Source organism: Mytilus trossulus, chromosome 5 (assembly GCF_036588685.1).
Source record: "Mytilus trossulus isolate FHL-02 chromosome 5, PNRI_Mtr1.1.1.hap1, whole genome shotgun sequence".
NCBI lineage: Eukaryota > Metazoa > Mollusca > Bivalvia > Mytilida > Mytilidae > Mytilus > Mytilus trossulus.
This window is the reverse complement of record NC_086377.1, coordinates 62952714-62979491: the sequence shown is the minus strand read 5'-3', so window position 1 is coordinate 62979491 and position 26778 is coordinate 62952714. Positions and strand designations below refer to the sequence as shown.

General features: G+C 32.6%; 1 protein-coding gene across 1 annotated transcript in view; it reads right to left on the bottom strand.

The window, feature by feature from the left end:
- The window catches only part of LOC134718171 (uncharacterized), a 55634-nt gene that overhangs the window by 9799 nt on the left and 19057 nt on the right, over positions 1–26778 (bottom strand). The window contains exons 7-18 of the mRNA XM_063580661.1: positions 26535–26616; positions 24774–24912; positions 23818–23893; positions 15547–15738; positions 12549–12687; positions 10210–10332; positions 8888–8994; positions 7483–7750; positions 5376–5803; positions 4648–4789; positions 3965–4140; positions 404–485 (exon numbers count right to left, since the gene is read on the bottom strand). Of these exons, the coding sequence (XP_063436731.1) occupies positions 404–485; positions 3965–4140; positions 4648–4789; positions 5376–5803; positions 7483–7750; positions 8888–8994; positions 10210–10332; positions 12549–12687; positions 15547–15738; positions 23818–23893; positions 24774–24912; positions 26535–26616 (1954 nt within the window). The remainder of the gene's footprint in view (positions 1–403; positions 486–3964; positions 4141–4647; positions 4790–5375; positions 5804–7482; positions 7751–8887; positions 8995–10209; positions 10333–12548; positions 12688–15546; positions 15739–23817; positions 23894–24773; positions 24913–26534; positions 26617–26778) is intronic.

Below are 26778 nucleotides of genomic sequence, written 5' to 3'. Positions count from 1 at the left end.
AAACAAAATCGATGATGTAACACCAGACAGTCAGATAAAAGGAAAAATACACAGAAGAGAAAGACTGTTTATGCCTACTGTAGGCAGGGCAAAAAAACTGTCTTTAATCTTATACAAGAATAATGTCATGATTGCCATTGTAATAACTATTCACCAGAGTTTAAATGAAATGGATTGAGGCTGATTTAAAGGCAACTTTACAGTCTTCATTAGATAAAAGTTATATTGTATAGTTTTATGTTGTTTGAACTTCATCTTCATCAAAAAAAAACTTCAAGCTGAAAGCCTGACAGACGAACAGAAGAATGTGTGGTCAAAAGAACAAAAGAACGAACAAACAGACACACAGACCAAAAAACATAAAGCACACAAATGGAGCATAAAAATCACTAATTTAACTTACTGCAGTATCCAGGAGTTAGTTTAACATCATCAATTCCTATATCACTCAGATGTGTTGATCCTCGAACTGCTTCTATATATATCTAAAATTTGAAAAATAAACTTAAGTCTTCCATGAAAGTATGTCTCCTTCCATCTCAAAGCTGAAATGATTTAAATAGTTAAATTAAATGCTTTTGTGGGGAAAAACCACAAAAGTCGGATTTAAAAATTAAATTTTAGGTGTAAAATTTGTGCCCTTTAATCTATATACATAAAAAAAATCCAAAAAAACACCAACACGCTATTGGATATATTTTTTTCTTCTGTTGCAAGACAAAATCTCCTATATTCAAGCCCTCTTGCTGCAAATATTCTGCCTATACTTTCACATCATTTGATATTTGTCAGATATAAGTTGTTTCATCAGCAATCATACCACATCTCTGTATTTAAAATAAAATCTACCAGGCATGGAGTGATTTATATTGTAATGTAATGTATTATATTAAAATTACTTTGACAAAACCATGCATTAATTACAACAACAATTACATGCATTTATTTTAGTATTGCATTAAATTCCAATTCCTTTTGCAATAATAATGCATTGAATTAAGGGGCTCCTGTGTATAAATCAATTTTTTTTCTTCTAATATATAGGATTTTGCTATATTTTTTTATAAATGAACTTATCATATACTTAAAAGAACAAGAGGCTCTCAAGAGCCTGAATCGCTCACCTGAATTTTTTGGTTTAATCTCTCATCAATGATTATTTTGGCTTTTCAATTTATTTAAATGTTCTTTGAATCGTCCTATTTTCTTCAAAAGCAAAAAAAAATCATTTTCTCCTATGTTCTATTTTAGCCATAGGAGCTATGTTTCTTGACATACAAGGAAATGAAATATAAAATTTATACTAGATAATCTAAAACTCATTTAGCCTCAGTTTGGTTGAAATTGATACAGCAGTTTCAAAGGAGAAGATTTTTTAAAGTAAGTCAACATGATGAACAAATTGTGAAAAAAGTCCTTAAAGGGCAATAATTCCTTAAGAGGTCAATTGACAATTTTGGTCAAATTGACTTATTTGTAGATCTTACTTTGCTTAACATTTTTGCTATTAACAGTTTATCTGTATCTATAATAATATTCAAGATAATGACCAAAAACTGCAAAATTTCCTTAAAATTACCAATTAAGTGGCAGCAACCCAACAATGGGTTGTTTGATTCATCTGAAAATTTCAGGGCTAATTGATATTGACCTAATGAACATTTTTATCCCATCTCAGATTTGCTCTAAATGCTTTCATTTTTGAGATATAAGCCAAAAACTGCATTTGACCCCTATGTTCTATTTTAAGTAACGGCGGCCATGTTTTTTGATGGATCAAAAATCGAAGCACACACTTTGTGCAGGATAATCTAAGGAACAATCATGCTAAGTTTCATCCAAATCCATTCAGTAGTTTCAGAGGAGAAGATTTTTTAAATTTAGCAAATATGATGAACAAATTGTGAAAAATTGTCATTAAAGGACAATAACCCCTTAAGGGGTCAATTGACAATTTTGGTCATATAAACTTATTTGTAGATCTTACTTTGCTGATCATTTTTGCTGTTTTCAGTTTATCTTTATCTATAATAATATTCAAGATAATGACCAAAAACTGCCAAATTTCCTTAAAATTAACAATTAAGTGGCAGCAACCCAACAATGGTTTTTTGACGGATCAAAAAATCTAAGCACACACTTTGTGAAGGATACTCTAAGGAACAATCATATTAAGTTTCATCCAAATCCATTCAGTGGTTACAGAGGAGAAGATGTTTGAAAAATTGTTAACGACGACAGACGACGACGACGACGGACGCCAAGTGATAAGAAAAGCTCACATGGCCTTTTAGACCAGGTGAGCTAAAAATGAAATAAAAAGATGGGGTCACCATTCATTTAAGCTCACAATCTACCTCTGGAAGAAGCATACATTTTTGTTAATGTCCTTTTTTTCTGTTGAACTAATAGGCGAAATACCGGTAGATGTAATATCGAAATAAAACTAGAGGCTCTAAAGAGCCTGTGTCGCTCACCTTGGTATATGTGAATTAAACAAAGGAAGCAGACAGTTCATGACAAAATTGTGTTTAGGTGATTGTGATGTGTATGTACATCTTACTTTACTTGACAGTCTTGCTGCTTACAATTATCTCTATCTATAATGAACTTGGCCCATGAGTTTCAGTGGAAAATGTTAATAAAAATTTACAAATTTTATGAAAATTGTTAAAAATTGACTATAAAGGACAATAACTCCTTAGGGGGTCAATTGACCATTTCGTTCATGTCAACTTATTTGTAAATCTTACTTTGCTGAACATTATTGCTGTTTACAGTTTATCTTTATCTATAATAATATTCAAGATAATAACCAAAAACATCAAAATTTCCTTAAAATTAACAATTCAGGGGCAGCAAGCCAACAACAGTTTGTTCGATTTGTCTGAAAACTACAGGGCAGATAGATCTTGATCTGATAAACAATTTTATCCCCATGTCAGATTTGCTCTAAATGCTTTGGTTTTTGAGTTATAAGCCAAAAACTGCATTTTACCCCTATGTTCTATTTTTAGCCATGGCGGCCATCTTGGTTGGTTGACCGGGTCACGCCACACATTTTTTAAACTAGAAACCTAAATGATGATTGTGGCCAAGTTTGGTTTAATTTGGCCCAGTAGTTTCAGAGGAGAAGATTTTTGAAAAAGATAACTAAGATTTACGAAAAATAGATAAAAATTGACTATAAAGGGCAATAACTCCTGAAGGAGTCAACAGAAAATTTTTGACATGTTGACTTATTTGTAAATCTTACTTTGCTGAACATTATTGCTGTTTACAGTTTATCTCTATCTATAATAACATTCAAGATAATTACCAAAAACAGCAAAATTTCCTAAAAATTACAAATTCAGGGGCAGCAACCCAACAACGGGTTATCCAATTCATCTTGAAATTTCAGGGCAAATACATCTTGACCTGTTGAACAATTTTACCCCAGCCAGATTTGCTCTAAATGCTTTTTGAGTTATAAGCCAAAAACTGCATTTAACCCCTATGTTCTATTTTTAGCCGTAGTGGCCATCTTGGATAGTTGACCGGGTCACGCCACACATTTTTTATACTAGATACCCCAATGATGATTTTGGCCAAGTTTGGTTCAATTTGGCCCAGTAGTTTCAGAGGAGAAGATTTTTCTAAAAGCTAACAACGACGGAAGACGACAATGCCGGACGCCAAGTGATGGGAAAAGCTCACTTGGCCCTTTGAGTCAGGTTAGCTAACAAGGTTTTAATTTTTTGCTGATATTTTTGTACCCAGGAGCCACCTAAATATTACACATTACATTGTAAATGTTATTATTAAGTGAAAAAGTTCAAATATTTTGAAAACAACAAAAGTTTCTAGCATATGCAAAAACTGTTCTGTATACATGTATAACAATTAAGTTTTAAGTAAAAGGTCTATACAATACAACTATAACTTTGCTGCAAGATGATAACTGTTACCCTTTCTTACTAACCTGTAGACCAGGAACAGGTTGTATTGATATATTTGCAAGCTTCCATTGGTTTCCCTGTTCACCTTTCTTTATAAAGATAAGATCCTTTGGAATTCCTGTCCCTCTCCTGTGGACCTCTAAAGAACCCATTGTCGCCCCATGCATACTGTAGTAGAATGACAAACATCTAGGTTGGGCTGAGGAAAAAAAATATTGTGCAATGTGTGGAGTAGTATCTTTGCCCTCAATTATAAAACTTTACTCTGTACTATGAGTACAAAATGTGTACTGGAAACACCAAATTAAATAATTTGACTAAAAATTCAAACCAAAAAGACATCTTAACATATTAATGTATGTTGTTACTAAAATAATTAACAAATCTGACTTGTATATATTTCCTACAACCTTAAAAGGTTTAAATAAAAAAATATGTCAGTTGTAAATTGAAAACAAATCACTGCTGTCTGAATGGGTTGTTAAGGTCAAAACTAAAAAGAAAGCAAGACAAAACTTGTTATATTTTAAATTCCATCAAGCTTAAACTAGAATATTTAAAGTTATGAAATATTATGGTCATAAAGTGCATATGACTTTCTTTATCCATATGTAACTGCTCCTTTCTTACACTCATTATTCCTTCTCTTTTGCAAAGAAGAATTTAAGATGAACAATTGTTTATAGTGTTCACAAAACTTGCATACCTTCCGATATTTCATTTCTCATCACAAATGTAGCAGTAAGCTCTTGACCTGTACTAGCAGCTGGATGGGAAGACTCCATGTATGAGTAATATTGCCCCTCTTTTGCTCCATAGGGTCCAGTTCCTGGTGTAGGTGTTGAAAACTGAAATCATGGAATATAAAGATTTATTTTGATGTTTGTTAAAATAAATATTTCAAAAACTGTCTAGACATAAACCTAGTAATTCAAAATATAATTTATGAGGGTCTGTATGGGTTAAAAGGATCCAGAATAAAATGCAAAAAAATTACAAAAATAAAAAGGCAAAATCATTTATCAAAAATTTAGGAACCTTATTTAACAATTAGTAATATCATAACTTATAAAAATCTGGTCTAAAGATTGTAAATTAAATTTTAAAAAGTTGAATTCAAATATCAAAATATGTTGTTTTTTTTTCTACATAACTGACATACAAATTATGAGGTTTCAGAATCTAAAATATTATGGGTATTTTTTTTAAGGTTTATCTTAAAAGAAATAATAAAACAACACCATTGGTTGTCCTTTTTCCTTTATTGTATATTCTATTAACCAATCACAATACTTTTGAGTTAGCCTATGAAAATGTTACCCACAATGCATTTGATTCTTAAAAAAATTAAAACATAAAACATAAAAAACATTGACATTTTTGTAATGCAAAATGGTTTTTAAAATATTCACAAAATAAAGTTTTCTGACTTACTCTCTGTTGTTTCCACGTAAGTTTTGCATTTTGGTCATTCATCAGAAAACAATCTGAGCCAGGTTCAAAAGTACAGGTCAAAGGTTCACTTGGTAGGGTTGTTGGAGTTGAATCACTTGGTAAAGTTGTCGGTAGAGTTGTTGGAGTTAAATCAATTGGTAGAGTTGTCGGTACAGTTGTCGGAGTTGAATCACCAGGAAGAGTTGTCGGTGCAGTTGTCGGAGTTGAATCATCAGGTAGAGTTGTCGGTACAGTTGTCGGAGTTGAATCACCAGGCAGAGTTGTCGGTACAGTTGTCGGAGTTGAATCACCAGGTAGAGTTGTCAGTAGAATTGTTGGTAGAGTTGGTGGCGTTGAATCATCACTTGGTAGAGTTGTTGGTAGAGTTGTCTGAGTAGAATCACTCGGTAGAGTTGTGGGAGTAGATTCTGTAAATAGAATAATGAGAATTTTTACCAATATGACATCATGTCTTTGTCAATGCTCACACAATTATAGGGTCTCACTAATTAGCGACAACAAGCGTCAAGAAGCGACAACAAGCGTCAACAAGCGACAAGAAGCGACAACAAGAATTATTTTAGCGACAACAAGCGACAAGAAGACTATTTAGCGACAAGAAAACATTTTTTTTTTTATTAAATATTAGATTTTAGATATAAAGAAATTTGTATGTCAAGTTTTTTTTTTTAATTTACGAGCAGATATGTTTAATTTAAATGTTTTATTATAAAGATAGCTGAAGAAATGAAACATTTGCGAGGAAGAAAGAGATTGTGAAGTTTATATTAGTATATTGGTAGATGAAGATATTAAACATTTGTGAAGAAGAAAGAGATTGAGCTTCTTTTTTTATTTCTAAATATGATGAATATGTATAAGATAATGGATGTATCTGTTTTCATCAAAGTCAAAGTATAAATAAACGAAAAGAGTTTTAAAAAACAAATTATAAGATAAATGATATATTCTAAAACACAAGGAAAACTTTAAAGTAATCTCATAATACAATAATTAAACGTAATACTAGCTGTTATACATAATAAATGATAAAATAAAAATTATTTTCTTTTGCATATTCTTTTAATATTTTTTTGCAATAATTTATTTTAATTAAAAAAAATATGTTTTGTTGTCGCTAAATAGTTTCTTGTCGCTTGTTGTCGCTAAAATAATTCTTGTTGTCGCTTCTTGTCGCTTGTTGACGCTTGTTGTCGCTAAAATTCTTGTTGTCGCTAATTAGTGAGACCGCAATTATATTATGTATAAGTTGAGACAATTCAAATGTCCAGAGAGTATCCACTGACCATCCTAGTCCAGAAAGACACGGTAGGTACCAAACATACCTTTCTTATTCAGGGTAAACTCAGTGTTATAAAGGCTAGTGATACAGATAATAAACTACCATTACATATCACTTGGGTGTAGAAATTTGGTCACCTTGGTCATCCATTTGGCCGTAAAGAATATTTCTAACTTCTTCTCAGTGTTCTTCCATGGTACAGGTTATTAATATTTTTATAGCTTTGACACAGTCATTTATAATTTATGCAAACAGTTTTAGGTGTTTTTACATGCAAAAAGGTCATAATACATGTAAGCCAGGTTTCTAACCAGTTCTCAGTGTTTGCAAAAATTGTTGTACTTCAAATAGTACATGGCAAAGATGCAACATGCAAAAAGTTCATAATACATGTAAGCCAGTTTTCTAACTAGTTCTCAGTGTAAAAATTGTTGTACTTCAAATAGTTCTTCATGGTAATACAAGCAAAGAGTGCTGCAAGTAGCATTTAAAACAAGGACAACAAACAAACACATCTTACATGGTAAAGATTATTGACAATCAAAAAGTTTAAGGTGCTGTAACATCCATTTGGTCATTATTAAAATACTGTGGATTCATTATTATTCGTTGGTTACCAAAATTCATTGATTTCATGGGTACAGGTGAACCACAAAATTCAATGACTAATTACGATTTTTCTATAAGGCTATTTGCAGAATTTGGCCATACTATGAAATCAAATATTCCCAAAAATGCAACTTTTACTCGTTTCCACGAAAATAAGTACCAATGAAAATAAATGAATCCACATTTTCTTCTTACCTTCGTTAAAAGCTGTGGCACTTATTTTGAATCCTTGCCATGGATCCCTGTCTTCTGCAAATTTAGCATCAAATCTGACCATCATCAAATTAGATTCACCAGATGGTGTTGTAGTCCAGATCCTGTTTTTAGTCTCACCACAAATCTTCACACCAAGTTGACCAATCAGATTGTATCTAACTTCCATCCAATGGTAACATCTGTCTAGAGTGTTGTATGGGAGGGAAAGCTGGTCTTCTGTCAACTTTATATACATATCTGCTGGAGCCTGAAATCAAATTAAACTTTTAAGCCCTATATCATGTATATGGCTTGCTGTTCAGTGTGAGCCAAGGCTCAGTGTTGAAGACCCTACTTTGGTCTATAATGGTTTAATACTGTAAATTCAAAAATTATTGCGAGGTTTTTATTATTGCGAAAAATGTGACAGAGTTGTAAACATGATAATTAAAACTCACATTTGAAATATTTTATATGTCAGAATTAAATAGGATTTTCTCAAAATAGAAAGAATAAAAATAGCATTAAAGTCCAAAATGAAAAAATCGCAATAATTAATGCATGCATTTATTTCTGAATATACAGTAACTTTTTATACATTGTGACTTGGTAAATGAAGAATTGTCTCATTGGCACTCATGCCACATCTTCTTATATTTGTGGATTATTCCACAAATTCAATGTTTTTAATAAAAACTTTCCCATATATACTTCTATACAGAATTTGTCAAAACCATGCAAGTGTGATGCCATTGGATAATAGATTATGATACACTATTTCCGCCATTCTCCAGCATATAAGGAACATAGTATTAAACCAGGAACCAGACAGAAGAGCCTCACTTCAATATTTAGTTTTGATGAGAGTTTCTTCCAGAGTTACTAATTACTATAGAAGCCCTAGAAATCTGTCTGCCTCAGACTATAATTTAGGTATACATTTCACAGCAATTGTACAATGGTGCTCTCTGAATATATTGTAAAATAGAATATTTTATAAAAAAAAAATAATTTTTAGCCATACTTATTTAAAACAGTACTAGCGGTAACTTAAAATGCAGGAGAATACTATCATTATAAGGGAGTCCAATAGTCAAAAGCTGAAGTCTGCTTCGATATGCCACCTTATGGTGTACCAGTATATAGGGACCATTGGTACACATTTTTTTCTCAGCTTATGTTGCTCAATCTTTAATTGTTTTCTGAGAGATAACTCGTTTTGGAGACTTGTTCTACTTATATTTGTATTTTAGAGGTTGTTTTGACAGGGTTTTCTCCAAATTGTGATTATGTACAATGTATGCCCCATTACCATATGTTTTTTTTTTTTTATTGCGTTGACCTTATTATTAGCTTTATATCCTATTATATTATATCGTAAAACTATAAAATTCACAACATTTACCTTAATCAACCATGTACACTTTGTTCCAACAGGATAAGGTGATGGCCAGTTAGGTGTTCTTATCTCTGTGATCTTGGACTCGGATACATAGACAATACCTCCACATGCTGAAACAGTAACCATATTCTGATTAAAGGTCAAGTTACCCCCTGATTCTATATAAACTTGATGAATCCTGTCACTTTTTAATGTGCTAGTCCCCAATCAGTAATTGTCGAATGTCAGATCTTTAATTATATTTCTGTATTTGTAGGTGTGAATGGCAGTTTCTGTTTCTATTTTGATTCACAACTTGGCTTCCATAATCATGGAGACTTTGGCAAAATCAAGAAATCAAATACACGAACATGCAGGTTTTCTTTAATTCAGGAAAATTGGTACCCATGAAAAAATAATGTTGCCCTTTAACTATTAGATGTTTTATTGACTGAATTGTCCTATAACTGTTTTTAGTTGAAGATATAACACTCTAGATGTCTTTTGTTAAAGACTATATGTTGCCCACTCGTTGTCTTTTGTTGAAGACTGTATGTATTGCCCTCTTGATGCTACTAATATTTGGCAATTATCTCCCCTTACCTGATAATGTTTTCATTTTTTAGCAAGTGTCTCCCCTTACCTGATGTTTCTATTATTTGGCAATTGTCTCCCCTTACTTGATAATGTTTTTATTATTTGGCAATTGTCTCCCCTTATAATTACCTGATAATGTTTCTATTATTTTGAAATTGTCTCCCCTTACCTGATAATGGGCAATAGATCACAATTAATTCCTCTATCAGTTCTTTATAATGTTCTGCATCATGTAAACAATTGCACCATGCACTTTTGTCAAGTTTTTTGTGTGTGTAATGTATAGTTCTAGTCCAAATATATACCCAAAATTCAGAAAGATTGAACCAATCACTTTTTCAAATTTAGCCAATACACATCTATACCCCTATTGAAAGTCAAGAGATGTTTCGAAAATGGAAACCTTTTTGCACTTGGCCTTAACACTCATTCCATATCAAAATCTGTTTAAATAGAACATCCAAAAATTTATTTTACCACTCGTCTTTCATTTCCACCCAAAAATATCTAAGAAATGAATGAGGAAGGGAAGGGAAAAAAAATAAGGATAAATACACTCTAATTAAAAGGAACAACGAAAAGCAGTGTCATTCATTGTGGTCTTGACAATAATGTCTCCCCTTACCTGATAATGTTTCTTTTATTTGGCAATTATCTCCCCTTACCAGATAATGTTTCTATCATTTGGCAATAATTAATCTGCCCTTACCTGATGATGTTTCTCCTGTTTGGAAATTAACTCCCCTTACCTGATGATGTTTCGACTGTTTGACAGTTGTCTCCCTTCAGACCAGATGGACAGAAACATTCACAGTTGTGGTCAACAAATCCACCATTTTCACATTTTGGTCTGGATGATCCTTCACAATGAGCTGGAAATGTACACCAATATATGCATTTTACATAATATATCAATGACCAATATAAGTATAATATTTAGAATATATATAAATTTAATTATGGAAAAAAGGGAGTAGGATATATATTGGAAGTTTTATTTTTTCACCAATGTTGTGGATCATTTATTGCTGTTTGTCCATATGATACAAAAAAGAGTTTTTGTTTTGTTTTGTACAGTTTGCTTGTTTAAATTGTTTTACATTTGTTATAAAGAGGCATTGTTAAGCTTATAGTGTGGTATGGATTTAGCTGATTGTTGAAGAAGGTATCATCATATAACCTTCTCTGTCATGTGGTCTCTGGTCAAGACACTTTAATCTGTCAATTATATTTATACTTTCCACTCTTGCTATATTATTGCCTTGACCTTCCTATCCATCAACATATAAAATTAACAAAAATGTGTCCCTAGTACACAGATGCCCCACTCGCACTATCATTTTACATGTTCACTGGACCGTGAAATTGGGGTCAATACTTTAATTTGGCATTTAAATTAGAAAGATCATATCATAGTTAACATGTGTACTAAGTTTTAAATTGATTGGACTTCAACTTCATCAAAAACTACCTTGACCAAAAACTTTAACCTGAGCTTCACACTATCTTTTTCTTGTTCAGTGGACCATGAAATTGGGGTCAATACTTTAATTTGACATTAAAATTAGAGAGATCATATCATAGGGAACATGTGTACTAAGTTTCAAGTTGATTAGACTTCAACTTCCTCAAAAACTACCTTGACCAAAAACTTTAACCTGAGCTTCACACTATCTTTTTCTTTGTTCAGTGGACCATGAAATTGGGGTCAATACTTTAATTTGACATTAAAATTAGAAAGATCATATCATAGGGAACATGTGTACTAAATTTCAAATTGATTGGACTTCAACTTCATCAAAGACTAGTCGACCAAAAACTTTAACGTGAAGCGGGACTAACGAACGGAGGCACAAAACAGAAAACATAATGCCCCTCTACTATCGTAGGTGGGGCATAAAAATAGAATACTGAACACCTATCTATATTGAAATAAAAAATGGGAAAATAGAAAGACAAGAGTGCACACACTGAAATGTCTCGCCTTCTTTACTAATCATTGATATTATGTTGATAGTCCTAAGTATAAAGCTTTATTGAAAACTGTCACATAAACTTAACATTAACCAAGATAACTAAACAAAGACCAATGAACCATGAAAATGAGGTCAAGGTCAGATGAACAATGCCAAGCAGACATGTAAAGCAAACGATGCTTCCATACAACAAATATAGTTGACCTATTACTTATAGTTTCAGAAAAATAGATCAAAACCCAAAAATTAACATTGAGCAATGAACCCTGAAAATGAGGTCGAGGTCAAATAAAACCTGTGCGACTGACACATAGATCATAAAATATTTCCATGCACCAAATATAGTTGACCTATAGCATATAGTATTAGATGAAAAGACCAAAACTCAAAAACTTAACTTTGACCATTCAACCATGAAAATGAGGTCAAGGTCAGATGACATCTGCCCGCTATACATGTACACCTTACAATCATTCCATAAAACAAATATAGTAGATCTAGTGCATAAAGTATAAAAAAAAAAACGACAAAAACACAAAAACTTAACTATAACCATTGAACCATGAAAATGGGGTCAAGGTCAGATGACATCTGCCAGTTGGACACGTACACCTTACAGTCCTTCTATACACCGAATATACTAGCCCAATAGCTTATAGTATTTGAGATATGGACTTGACCACCAAAACTTAACCTTGTTTACTGATCCATGAAATGAGGTTGAGGTCAAGTGAAAACTGTCTGATAGGCATGAGGACCTTGCAAGGTAAGCACATACCAAATATTATTATCCTATTACTTATAATACGAGAGAATTCAACATTACAAAAAATCTGAACTTTTTTTTCAGGTGGTCACTGAACCGTGAAAATGAGGTCAAGGACATTTGACATGTGACTGACAAAAACTTCGTAACATGAGGCATATGTATATAAAGTATGAAGCATCCAGGTCTTCCACCTTCTAAAATATAAAGCTTTTAAAAAGTTAGCTAACGCCGCAGCCGGATCACTATCCCTATGTTGAGGTTTCTGCAACAAAAGTTGCAAGCTCGACAAAAAATTAACAAAGCATCCATAACTCAGTTCTACTAACTTAATCTGAAATAATACCTGCACATTGATATGCATCAGTGATATCGGCCACATCATAGAAATCCAGTCCAGCGTCTAGGTCAGCTAGAAATTCAAGGTTTTTGTCAACAAACTCCATTGTTTTTAATGTTGTGTTTCCTATTTCTTTCCCAAATGACTAAAAATAAGATTAGAATTAAATAAGAACTGTACTAAGAGTCATATGCAAGCATCCTAAATATTGACCTTTGAATAAGCAGAAAGAAGGCATTTCTACCCTAATAATAACAAATCATCTTTAAGGGGTTCTGATGACTTAACCATTACAGAAATTGCTAACAAATGCACATACTGTAAGTTTCACATGTGAATTAGTCACATGAGATGCAAGTAAGAATTGTATGCATATCAGATTGCTGACATGTGCAGTTTGGCTAAGTTCATATGTGGCCCACAAAAATCTAACATGATGTTTATATGTGCAATTCAAACCTCAGATGAATTTTTAACATCTATGTTAGTTTTATGTTAGTTTTTTACTTTGAAAATTTGTGATAAAACATACACTAACAGGGATAATTCCACTATATAGTTTAGGGCCGCTTAGCGGCCCTTAATTCCTCCAGCGGCCCCAAAAAATTGTGTGAAAATAATTTCCCAATTTAGAAAAAAAATATTTTAAAATTGATTTTTCCGGAAATGTTTCCTGCACCGATTAAGGCAATTACAATTTTTCCCATTTGTCTTCAAAGTGTTTTAAGATCCGAATAAGAATGATGTAAGCGAAAGATTGTTAAGATAAGATATGTTATCATATTGTTATTATGTGTTTTTTCTGAGACGTTTCTCAATACCTTAGTTCTCGTAAAAGCAGACCTTTAAATGAAATATGCTTTTACTAGATCAAATACTCCCATAGAAATTGAAGAAAATGCTATGGGAGTATTTGATTTCGTAATAGCATATAGATAATAGATGCTTTTTGTCAAAATGGGTCACATATTAAAAGCAGACCTCGACAGGGAGAAAAACTTATAAATTATCAAAATTCAATAGGCGCCGATTGCGTAAAGGTTCTGCTTGGCTCTCAAATAAAAAAAACGACTGTCTGCCCATTTTTGAAAATACATGACAGATCATTTATGATGAAAAAGGATATCCACACACTATGAAACAGGTGAAACTTGATACAATTTCCGTTTTTACAGGAAAATGATATTATTTCATCATAGATTTTATGTAGAAAAAAAATCCCAATTTTAAGAAAATTCCCAATTTGATGAAAATTCCCAATTTTGATGGTCAAGGGACCCATTTGAAAACAACTGGAATCATCCCTGACTAAATACCAAATCAATATATTCAAGAACGCAAAAAAAAGTGTGGAATTTGCTGGACTGGTGGATAAACAGGCAGATGGAGTGCAAACCTTAAGTCACTTGGATTTCGTCAGTAGGGGACGCAAAAAGACATTGTTACCTATTCTTTTTCTTACATTTTTGCAAAAAGCATTATAGGGGGCCTTGGTGGCCGAGTGGTCAAAGTAATAACTACTGTAATCACTAGCCAGTCAACACTGAGGTTGTGAGTTTGAACCCTGCACATGCGAGTGCACTTGACTCCAATCTTAATTGACCAGGATTGTAAGTTTTCCTATCGAAGGTCAGTAGTTTTCTTCAGGCACTTCAGCTTCACCACAAATAAAAACTTTCTGCCATAAAATAGCCTAAATGTGGTGCTTAAAAGTGACATTAAAACACCAACTAGAGGCTCTAAAGAGTCTGTGGCGCTCACCTTGGTCTGTGTTAATACTAAACAAAGGACGCAGATAGATTCATGACAAAATTGTGTTTTGGTGATGGTGATGTGTTTGTACATCTTATTTTACTGAACATTCTTGCTGCTTACAATTATAGCTATCAATGAACTTGGCCCAGTAGTTTCAGTGGAAAATGGCAGTAAAAATTTACAAATTTTATGAAAATTGTTAAAAAATGACTATAAAATGTTAAATTGATAAAGGAAAAAAAATCCTTAGGGGGTGAATTGACCATTTTGGTCATATTTACTTATTTTTTTAAATTACCATTTCAGGGGCAGCAACCTAACAACAGGTTGTCTGATCCATCTGAAAATTTCAGGACAAATAGATCTTGACCTGATAAACAATTTAACCATGTCAGATTTGATCTACATGTAAATGCTTTGGTTTTTGAGTTATAAGCCAAAAATGGCATTTTACACCTTTGTTCTATTTCTAGACGTGGCAGACATCTTGGATGGATGGCTTGGTCGCCAGACACTTTTTAAACTAGATACCCAAAGATGATTGTGGCCAAATTTGGATGAATTTGGCCCAGTAGTTTCAGAGGAGAAGATTTTTGTAAAAGATTACCAAGATTTACGAAAAATGGTGAAAAATTGACTATAAAGAGCGATAACTCCTAAAGGGGTCAACTGACCATTTCAGTCATGTTGACTTATTTGTAAATCTAACTTTGCTGAACATTTTTGCTGTTTACAGTTGATCTATATCTATAATAATATTCATGATAAACAAAAACAGCAAACTTTCCTTAAAATTACCAATTCAGGGGCAGCAACCCAACAATGGGTTGTCCAATTCATCTGAAAATTTAAGGGCAGATAGATGTTGACCTGATAAACAATTTTACCACCATCAAATTTGCTCCAAATGCTTTAGTTTTTGAGTTATAAGCCAAAAACTGCATTTTACCCCTATGTTATATTTTTAGCCATGGCGGCTATAAGCCATTGGTTGTTTGGCAGGGTCACCAGACACAATATTAAACAAGATACCCTAATAATGATTTTAGCCATGTTTCGTTAAATTTGGCCCAGTAGTTTCAGAGGAGAAGATTTTTGTAAAGGTTTACAGACAACGTATGACGGACGAAGGACGCAAAGTGATGAGAAAAGCTCACTTGTGGGCCAGGTGAGCTAAAAATCAAAAAGCATGATATAATCTACATATCAACCAATATTTAAAAATTCTACGGTTTATTGAAGTACTTACATACAGGCTATACTGCATAACAGATTCTGCGTCATATGGTCGAGTATCTGAGGTCTTTTTTTTGTCAAAATTAAATTCATTTCCTGATGTTACATTTTCCTTTAAAATTCTGATGTATTCATCTCTGTCTAAGCGATTCTGTTCATGCCACATTCCTAAAGCATGCAAGATCTCATGTTGGACCGTGGAGTGCTGTATAAAACAACAGAGATTCTATATAAAGCATGTAAGATCTCATGTTGGACCGTGGAGTGCTGTATAAAAACAATAGAGATTCTATATATAGCATGTAAGATCTCATGTTGGACAGTAGAGTGCTGTAGAAAACAATAGAGATTCTATATATAGCATGTAAGATCTCATGTTGGACAGTAGAGTGCTGTAGAAAACAATAGAGATTCTATATATAGCATGTAAGATCTCATGTTGGACCGTGGAGTGCTGTATAAAACAATAGAGATTCTATATATAGCATGTAAGATCTCATGTTGGACTGTAGAGTGCTGTATAAAACAATAGAGATTCTATATATAGCATGTAAGATCTCATGTTGGACCGTGGAGTGCTGTATAAAACAATAGAGATTCTATATATAGCATGTAAGATCTCATGTTGGACAGTAGAGTGCTGTATTAAACAATAGAGATTCTATATATAGCATGTAAGATCTCATGTTGGACTGTAGAGTGCTGTATAAAACAATAGAGATTCTATATATAGCATGTAAGATCTCATGTTGGACTGTAGAGTGCTGTATAAAACAATAGAGATTCTATATATAGCATGCAAGATCTCATGTTGTACCATGGAGTGCGGTATAAAACAATAGAGATTCTATATATAGCATGTACGATCTCATGTTGGACCGTGGAGTGCTGTATAAAACAATAGAGATTCTATATATAGCATGTAAGATCTCATGTTGGACAGTAGAGTGCTGTATTAAACAATAGAGATTCTATATATAGCATGTAAGATCTCATGTTGGACTGTAGAGTGCTGTATAAAACAATAGAGATTCTATATATTGCATGTAAGATCTCAGGTTGGACTGTGGAATGCTGTATAAAACAATAGAGATTCTATATATAGCATGCAAGATCTCATGTTGGACTGTGGAGTGCTGTATAAAACAATAGAGATTCTATATATAGCATGTAAGATCTCATGTTGGACTGTAGAGTGCTGTATTAAACAATAGAGATTCTATATATAGCATGTAAGATCTCATGTTGGACTGTAGAGTGCTGTATAAAACAAAAGAGATTTTATACATAGCATGTAGGATCTCATGTTGGACCGTGGAGTGCTGTATAAAACAAAAGAGATTTTATACAAAGCATGTAAGATCTCATGTTGGACCGTGGAATGCTGTATAAAACAATAGAGATTCTATATATAGCATGCAAGATCTCATGTTGGACTGGAGTGCTGTATAAAACAATAGAGATTCTATATATAGCATGTAAGATCTCATGTTGGACTGTAGAGTGCTGTATAAAACAATAGAGATTCTATATATAGCATGTAAGATCTCATGTTGGACTGTAGAGTGCTGTATTAAACAATAGAGATTCTATATATAGCATGTAAGATCTCATGTTGGACTGTAGAGTGCTGTATAAAACAATAGAGATTCTATATATAGCATGTAAGATCTCATGTTGGACTGTAGAGTGCTGTATTAAACAATAGAGATTCTATATATAGCATGTAAGATCTCATGTTGGACTGTAGAGTGCTGTATAAAACAATAGAGATTCTATATATAGCATGTAAGATCTCATGTTGGACTGTAGAGTGCTGTATAAAACAATAGAGATTCTATATATAGCATGTAAGATCTCATGTTGGACTGTAGAGTGCTGTATTAAACAATAGAGATTCTATATATAGCATGTAAGATCTCATGTTGGACTGTAGAGTGCTGTATAAAACAATAGAGATTCTATATATAGCATGTAAGATCTCATGTTGGACCGTGGAGTGCTGTAAAAAACAATAGAGATTCTATATATAGCATGCAAGATCTCATGTTGGACCGTGGAATGCTTTATAAAACAATAGAGATTCTAAATATAGCATGCAAGATCTCATGTTGGACTGTAGAGTGCTGTATAAAACAATAGAGATTCTATATATAGCATGCAAGATCTCATGTTGGACTGTAGAGTGCTGTAGAAAACAATAGAGATTCTATATATAGCATGCAATATCTCATGTTGGACCGTGGAATGCTGTATAAAACAATAGAGATTCTATATATAGCATGTAAGATCTCAGGTTGGACTGTGGAATGCTGTATAAAACAATAGAGATTCTATATATAGCATGCAAGATCTCATGTTGGACCGTGGAATGCTGTATAAAACAATAGAGATTCTATATATAGCATGTAAGATCTCATGTTGGACCGTGGAATGCTGTATAAAACAAAAGAGATTCTATATATAGCATGTAAGATCTCATGTTGGACTGTAGAGTGCTGTATAAAACAATAGAGATTCTATATATAGCATGTAAGATCTCATGTTGGACAGTAGAGTGCTGTATAAAACAATAGAGATTCTATATATAGCATGTAAGATCTCATGTTGGACTGTAGAATGCTGTATAAAACAAAAGAGATTCTATATATAGCATGTAAGATCTCATGTTGGACTGTAGAGTGCTGTATAAAACAATAGAGATTCTATATATAGCATGTAAGATCTCATGTTGGACCGTAGAGTGCTGTATAAAACAATAGAGATTCTATATATAGCATGTAAGATCTCATGTTGGACTGTGGAGTGCTGTATAAAACAAAAGAGATTCTATATATAGCATGTAAGATCTCATGTTGGACCGTGGAGTGCTGTAGAAAACAATATAGATTCTATATATAGCATGTAAGATCTCATGTTGGACTGTAGAGTGCTGTATAAAACAAAAGATATTCTATATATAGCATGTAAGATCTCATGTTGGACTGTGGAGTGCTGTATAAAACAATAGAGATTCTATATATAGCATGTAAGATCTCATGTTGGACTGTAGAGTGCTGTAGAAAACAAAAGAGATTCTATATATAGCATGTAAGATCTCATGTTGGACTGTGGAGTGCTGTATAAAACAAAAGAGATTCTATATATAGCATGTAAGATCTCATGTTGGACTGTAGAGTGCTGTATAAAACAATAGAGATTCTATATATAGCATGTAAGATCTGATGTTGGACTGTAGAATGCTGTATAAAACAATAGAGATTCTATATAAAGCATGTAAGATCTCATGTTGGACTGTGGAGTGCTGTATAAAACAATAGAGATTCTATATATAGCATGTAAGATCTCATGTTGGACTGTAGAGTGCTGTATAAAACAAAAGAGATTCTATATATAGCATGTAAGATCTCAGGTTGGACTGTGGAATGCTGTATAAAACAATAGAGATTCTATATATAGCATGTAAGATCTCATGTTGGACTTTGGAGTGCTGTATAAAACAATAGAGATTCTATATATAGCATGTAAGATCTCATGTTGGACTGTAGAGTGCTGTATAAAACAATAGAGATTCTATATATAGCATGTAAGATCTCATGTTGGACAGTAGAGTGCTGTATAAAACAATAGAGATTCTATATATAGCATGTAAGATCTCATGTTGGACTGTAGAGTGCTGTATAAAACAATAGAGATTCTATATATAGCATGTAAGATCTCATGTTGGACCATGGAGTGCTGTATAAAACAATAGAAATTCTATATATAGCATGTAAGATCTCATGTTGGACTGTAGAGTGCTGTATAAAACAATAGAGATTCTATATATAGCATGTAAGATCTCATGTTGGACCGTAGAGTGCTGTATAAAACAATAGAGATTCTATATATAGCATGTAAGATGTTGGACTGTAGAGTGCTGTATAAAACAAAAGAGATTCTATATATAGCATGTAAGATCTCATGTTAGACCGTGGATTGCTGTATAAAACAATAGAGATTCTATATATAGCATGTAAGATCTCATGTTGGACTGTAGAGTGCTGTATAAAACAATATAGATTCTATATAAAGCATGCAAGATCTCATGTTGGACTGTAGAGTGCTGTATAAAACAATAGAGATTCTATATATATAGCATGCAAGATCTCATGTTGGACTGTGGAGTGCTGTATAAAACAATAGAGATTCTATATATAGCATGTAAGATCTCATGTTGGACTGTGGAGTGCTGTATAAAACAATAGAGATTCTATATAAAGCATGTAAGATCTGATGTTGGACTGTAGAATGCTGTATAAAACAATAGAGATTCTATATATAGCATGTAAGATATCATGTTGGACTGTAGAGTGCTGTATAAAACAAAAGAGATTCTATATATAGCATGTAAGATCTCATGTTGGACTGTAGAGTGCTGTATAAAACAATAGAGATTCTATATATAGCATGTAAGATCTCATGTTGGACTGTAGAGTGCTGTATAAAACAATAGAGATTCTATATAAAGCATGCAAGATCTCATGTTGGACTGTGGAGTGCTGTATAAAACAATAGAGATTCTATATATAGCATGTAAGATCTCATGTTGGACCGTGGAGTGCTGTATAAAACAATAGAGATTCTATATATAGCATGTAAGATCTCATGTTGGACTGTAGAATGCTGTATAAAACAATAGAGATTCTATATATAGCATGCAAGATCTCATGTTGGACTGTAGAGTGCTGTAGAAAACAATAGAGATTCTATATATAGCATGTAAGATCTCATGTTGGACTGTAGAGTGCTGTAGAAAACAATAGAGATTCTATATAAAGCATGTAAGATCTCATGTTGGACTGTAGAGTGCTGTATAAAACAATAGAGATTCTATATATAGCATGTAAGATCTCATGTTGGACTGTAGAGTGCTGTATAAAACAATAGAGATTCTATATATAGCATGTAAGATATCATGTTGGACTGTAGAGTGCTGTAGAAAACAATAGAGATTCTATATATAGCATGTAAGATCTCATGTTGGACTGTAGAGTGCTGTAGAAAACAATAGAGATTCTATATATAGCATGTAAGATCTCATGTTGGACTGTAGAGTGCTGGAGAAAACAATAGAGATTCTATATAAAGCATGTAAGATCTCATGTTGGACTGTAGAGTGCTGTATAAAACAATAGAGATTCTATATATAGCATGTAAGATCTCATGTTGGACTGTAGAGTGCTGTAGAAAACAATAGAGATTCTATATAAAGCATGTAAGATCTCATGTTGGACTGTAGAGTGCTGTATAAAACAATAGAGATTCTATATAAAGCATGTAAGATCTCATGTTGGACTGTAGAGTGCTGGAGAAAACAATAGAGATTCTATATATAGCATGTAAGATCTCATGTTGGACTGTAGAGTGCTGTATAAAACAATAGAGATTCTATATATAGCATGTAAGATCTCATGTTGGACAGTAGAGTGCTGTATAAAACAATAGAGATTCTATATATAGCATGTAAGATCTCATGTTGGACTGTAGAGTGCTGTATAAAACAATAGAGATTCTATATATAGCATGTAAGATCTCATGTTGGACTGTAGAGTGCTGTAGAAAACAATAGAGATTCTATATATAGCATGTAAGATCTCATGTTGGACTGTAGAGTGCTGTAGAAAACAATAGAGATTCTATATATAGCATGTAAGATCTCATGTTGGACTGTAGAGTGCTGTATAAAACAATAGAGATTCTATATATAGCATGTAAGATCTCATGTTGGACTGTAGAGTGCTGTAGAAAACAATAGAGATTCTATATAGAGCATGTAAGATCTCATGTTGGACCGTGGAGTGCTGTAGAAAACAATAGAGATTCTATATATAGCATGTAAGATCTCATGTTGGACTGTAGAGTGCTGTAGAAAACAATAGAGATTCTATATATAGCATGTAAGATCTCATGTTGGACTGTAGAGTGCTGTAGAAAACAATAGAGATTCTATATATAGCATGTAAGATCTCATGTTGGACTGTAGAGTGCTGTAGAAAACAATAGAGATTCTATATATAGCATGCAAGATCTCATGTTGGACTGTAGAGTGCTGTATAAAACAATAGAGATTCTATATATAGCATGTAAGATCTCATGTTGGACTGTAGAGTGCTGTATAAAACAATAGAGATTCTATATATAGCATGCAAGATCTCATGTTGTACCATGGAGTGCGGTATAAAACAATAGAGATTCTATATATAGCATGTACGATCTCATGTTGGACTGTAGAGTGCTGTATAAAACAATAGAGATTCTATATATAGCATGTAAGATCTTATGTTGGACCGTGGAGTGCTGTATAAAACAATAGAGATTCTATATATAGCATGTAAGATCTCATGTTGGACTGTAGAGTGCTGTATAAAACAATAGAGATTCTATATATAGCATGTAAGATCTCATGTTGGACTGTAGAGTGCTGTATAAAACAATAGAGATTCTATATATAGCATGTAAGATCTCATGTTGGACTGTAGAGTGCTGTAGAAAACAATAGAGATTCTATATATAGCATGTAAGATCTCATGTTGGACTGTAGAGTGCTGTAGAAAACAATAGAGATTCTATATATAGCATGTAAGATCTCATGTTGGACTGTAGAGTGCTGTATAAAACAATAGAGATTCTATATATAGCATGTAAGATCTCATGTTGGACCGTGGAGTGCTGTATAAAACAATAGAGATTCTATATATAGCATGTAAGATCTCATGTTGGACTGTAGAGTGCTGTATAAAACAATAGAGATTCTATATATAGCATGCAAGATCTCATGTTGGACCGTGGAGTGCTGTAGAAAACAATAGAGATTCTATATAAAGCATGCAAGATCTCATGTTGGACTGTAGAGTGCTGTATAAAACAATAGAGATTCTATATATAGCATGCCAGATCTCATGTTGGACCGTGGAGTGCTGTAGAAAACAAAAGATAGGGATGCATTTTATTAGAACTTGAAATAGAATTAGCCAATTCATGATTATACAATTATTTTAAATTCATTTTTATTGGGGGGATACCAATTTGTATAGTTATTTGGGTACAGGTACAAAATGTAAAATACAAATTCAAATGTTTCAACACAGTACAATTTATTTAAAGATTTGTATAAAAAAGTAGTGCAAAAAATGTGTTGGATATTCAATCCAATTAAAAGTGTACCCACAAAAAAGAATTAATCCACATGTACACTTGACGACTTGTCATGGCAACTTGTTGTTAGATATTGATGAAAAATTGTTTTCTAATACCATTTGTTAATTAATACAGTAGCTAAGATAAATATACACCAACTCATTAAAAGATATTGACAATAAATTGTTTTCTTCTAGCATGAGTTAATACAGGAGCTAAGAAAAATATACAACAATTGAACTCATAAACTTTTGATGAAAATGCTTTTCTTACATTTTGTGCTAAATAATACAGGAGCTGAAAAAATACACCAACTCATTGTAAGTTATTTACTGATTTTTCTTATATATTTAGTGTTAATAGGCTATTTGCCAATTCCCGTAGTTGACCCTGTAATTAGAGATTCCTTTTTAAGTTGTCTTTCTTATGAAGGACATTAATCTTATTTACGATGGAGAGCTACCTGTAGCAGAAAGAGCAAATTTACCAGTGGCTTATGTGAGTAATCTTTAAGGTTTGTATTTCGTTTAACTTCAATTCCTTAATTTGTTGTTAAGCTAAATTATTACTTATGACATACAAAATTATTTTTCATGAAAAATAAGTTATACCGCTGATACAACACTTTCAATTCATAACGTCTGGTATGGAACCAGTCTACAATTGACAAAGGGAAGTAATTTGTTTAAAACGTGTGTAATAATAGAATCAAATCAGTAATTGACAAAGGGACTATTAATATGTACCAGAGCTAAAAAAAAAAAAATACCAACGCACTATAGGACATTGACGATAATTCTTTTCTATAAGTCATTGTTTTTATATTTACCCTAAGCAAGAATAATACTTAAGGAGGTTCGCTTCTCTTGATTTTGAATTTTTGCCAAATTTTCAGAATGCTCAGAGGTTTTGTTCATGTATTGCCATTTAAAAAATTTGTCCATAAACCCTGCTTTTCTTTTCCTATTAATCCTGCTTTTCTTTTCCTAATTATTTAATAATCCTTGTTATTTTTGATATACTATCAATTTGAAACAGTCTTTTAAAAAACTTTTAATTTTGAAACAAAGTAGCATAATAAACATCCTTGAATACAAGAACTTACATCCACACAACCTGGATTCTGTAAACTGATATGTTGTACACCTGATGGATTTCTTCCGACATAGGACCAGCATCCCCTAAAAGATAAAAAGAGCTATTTTCAAAAATGATAAAAAAAAAGTATAACAAATATACAATCTACAAGTAAATTCAAAAAAGGGTCGTATAAAGATGATAAAATCAAACAAGACTTTTTCAACCAATGGAGTAGATGCAAAACAATGTCATATTCCAGGCTTGATACATGTTTTTTCTAAAGATAATGGTGAGTTAAACCTGGTTTAAAAGCTAGATAATCTTCCTTCTTGCTTGAAGGTAATTGTTTCCATCACAACTCTGGGTCCAGATGGGCAGAAGATTGCCTGCTGATTTGATGGATGGACATCAAATAGAGTGAAGATATCAATCTTAGTCTATCATATATATATTTTTAACACATAGAATTTATACATGTTCAACTCCTAACCTTGCCCTGATGTTTCTGTCTATTCCTTTTTTCAAAAGCTTGGATGTTTTGCTGAATTTCTTGTTGCCATGTCTTTAGTTGTTTTTGCTGTTATTTTCGGAAATTCGGGACATGACCATATTTATGTAGATGTATCAAATAATTTATGAGAGAAACACAAATGGTCAACTAATTTTTTGATGAAAACATGTATACATGTAGATACTGCCTCTATCACTAATGAATTCACACAAATACATGTAATATGTATATAGATTTCGAAAAAGAGCAGGCTAATGCTGCTACAAGGCAGCACTCGCACCTGCAAAGTGGAAAGGGATTAATATAAGTTGAAAACAATCCACTCTAAATAAATATATTTAAACTAATATGTATATTCTGACAATAATAAACCTTATGGAGAAGTGTCTTCAAAAATGGCAATTATATTAAATAAATGCACACAGTAAATTCTCAAATTATAGTAGAACTATGCTTCTAGTATTACATACGGAAAATCAACAAATTCTATATAGGTGGTATGACTGAGACCCTGCGCTTCTTTACTGCCTTTGGGAACCAGTTGTATACAGGTCTTCCTCGCCAATTCCTCTATAGCTGTTTCAATTATCTCTCTCTCTTTGGGGTTGGCTAAAATCAACAAAAATTGTTTAATAAATAACTTATCTAGGAAAATTTCTTTAGGTTAAAATTTTAATGTTGCTATGAATGCTTATGTTTAATTGCAGCATGAAATGTGTTTTGTACTTCTGTTTCTCTCTTAAGTATGGCTAAAATAAACAAAATTGATTAGTTAAGTAATTTATTTTGTTTGGAGAATGGTTTCTGGATTAAATGATCATATTTGCCAGTTGCTTGATGCATTTTTTCTAAAAAAAAATCCTTTTTTTTTCACAATTGTTTCTTGCATTTCCATGTATGCATCTATCCACTTAGATTCTCTGCTACAGAAATTGATGACCTTAAGGAAGTTCACTTGTCATGTTTTTGGATTGTTGTCAGATTTTCGGAATCCTCTAGTTTTATTCATTTGAATGACTCAAAAATTTGCCCAGTGACCCTCATTTTTCTTTTCATAAATTTTTTACACGTAATAATGATTAGACGGGCATCTGAAAGTCTTATAAAATTTTAATTATTTAGCAATACCGGTAGTTTTTGAGAACTGAAACTTCTCAATGATAAAGCTATGAAAAGTCTATAATGAATATTTTACCGCCAAATTAAGGCAAATTTTCAATGGCTAATATCTCGAAAACAAGCACATTGACCTATATATTTTTTTTTCTCTTTTGATACCTTTAATAATCCCTTATCTATATAATCTAGTGTTTTGAAAAGTTAATTATTCTAAAACTGAGAAGCGAACTCCCTTAAAACAGACCCACTGATACAGTTGACATATCCCTCTTTATGTATAATCTAAACGAAAAAAACTTTTTTGGCAATTTTTCGAACAGAGATAAAGAGATGAACAATTAAGAAAATGAAGAGAGATCATAGTAAATAAAACTAAATAGATGGCATGTCAGTAAGGCCCTTGACTGCACATTTATGCTGCAAATGGCACTGAAGAGTATAACTATTTGATAAGTGATTCTTAACAAAGGAAAAGTTTGATAACTTTGTGTTAGAAGCAAAACAATAAATTTTAGTGTACCCTAGACTTAGAAAACCAAAGATGTCTCAGGTATAAGGTATGAATTATCAGATATAAAATAAAATCATATAATCTGGTACCTTTGATAGCTATTTACATCACTGGGTCGATGCCACTGCTGGTTGACGTTTTGTTCCCAAAGGTATCACCAGCCCAGTAGTCCAACACTTTGGTGTTGGCATGAATATCAATAATGTGGTCATTTTTATCAATTTCCTGTTTACAAAACTTTGCATTTTTCGAAAATTAAAATCAGGATTTTCTTATCCCAGGCATATAGATAATACCTTAGCCGTATTTGGCACAACTTTTTGGAATTTTGGATCCTCGATGCTAACTTTGTACTTGTTTGGCTTTATAAATATTTGTTATGAGCGTCATTGATGAGTCTTATGTAGACGAAACGTGCATCTGGCGTACTAAATTATAATCCTGGTACCTTTGATAGCTATATAACTGTTCTTGGAGAACAGGAGTAATCGGGTGCACTGGGACTTGGTATGATGACCCTGCTTCAAATGTGACCCGTATCAAGTGTCCTCCACCATATTGGTCTTAATCTTAATACTTTTAACAACTATGATATACTTACACAAACTGCCTTTAATTGTATATGGCACTATGCCCTTTTCCCAATATGTATTTTCGCCAACATAAAAATTTCTCTGTAATTCCTAAAACAGATTTTTTTTAATTTATATATGATTATTGGATTCAATGATTTAGATTAAATTCAATACATGTATAAAATAAATTGCTTCGCCAAGCACAGCTGGATACGACCGCAGAGGTCCAACCCTGAATAGTTAAGACAAAAATGGACACAATATATAGCT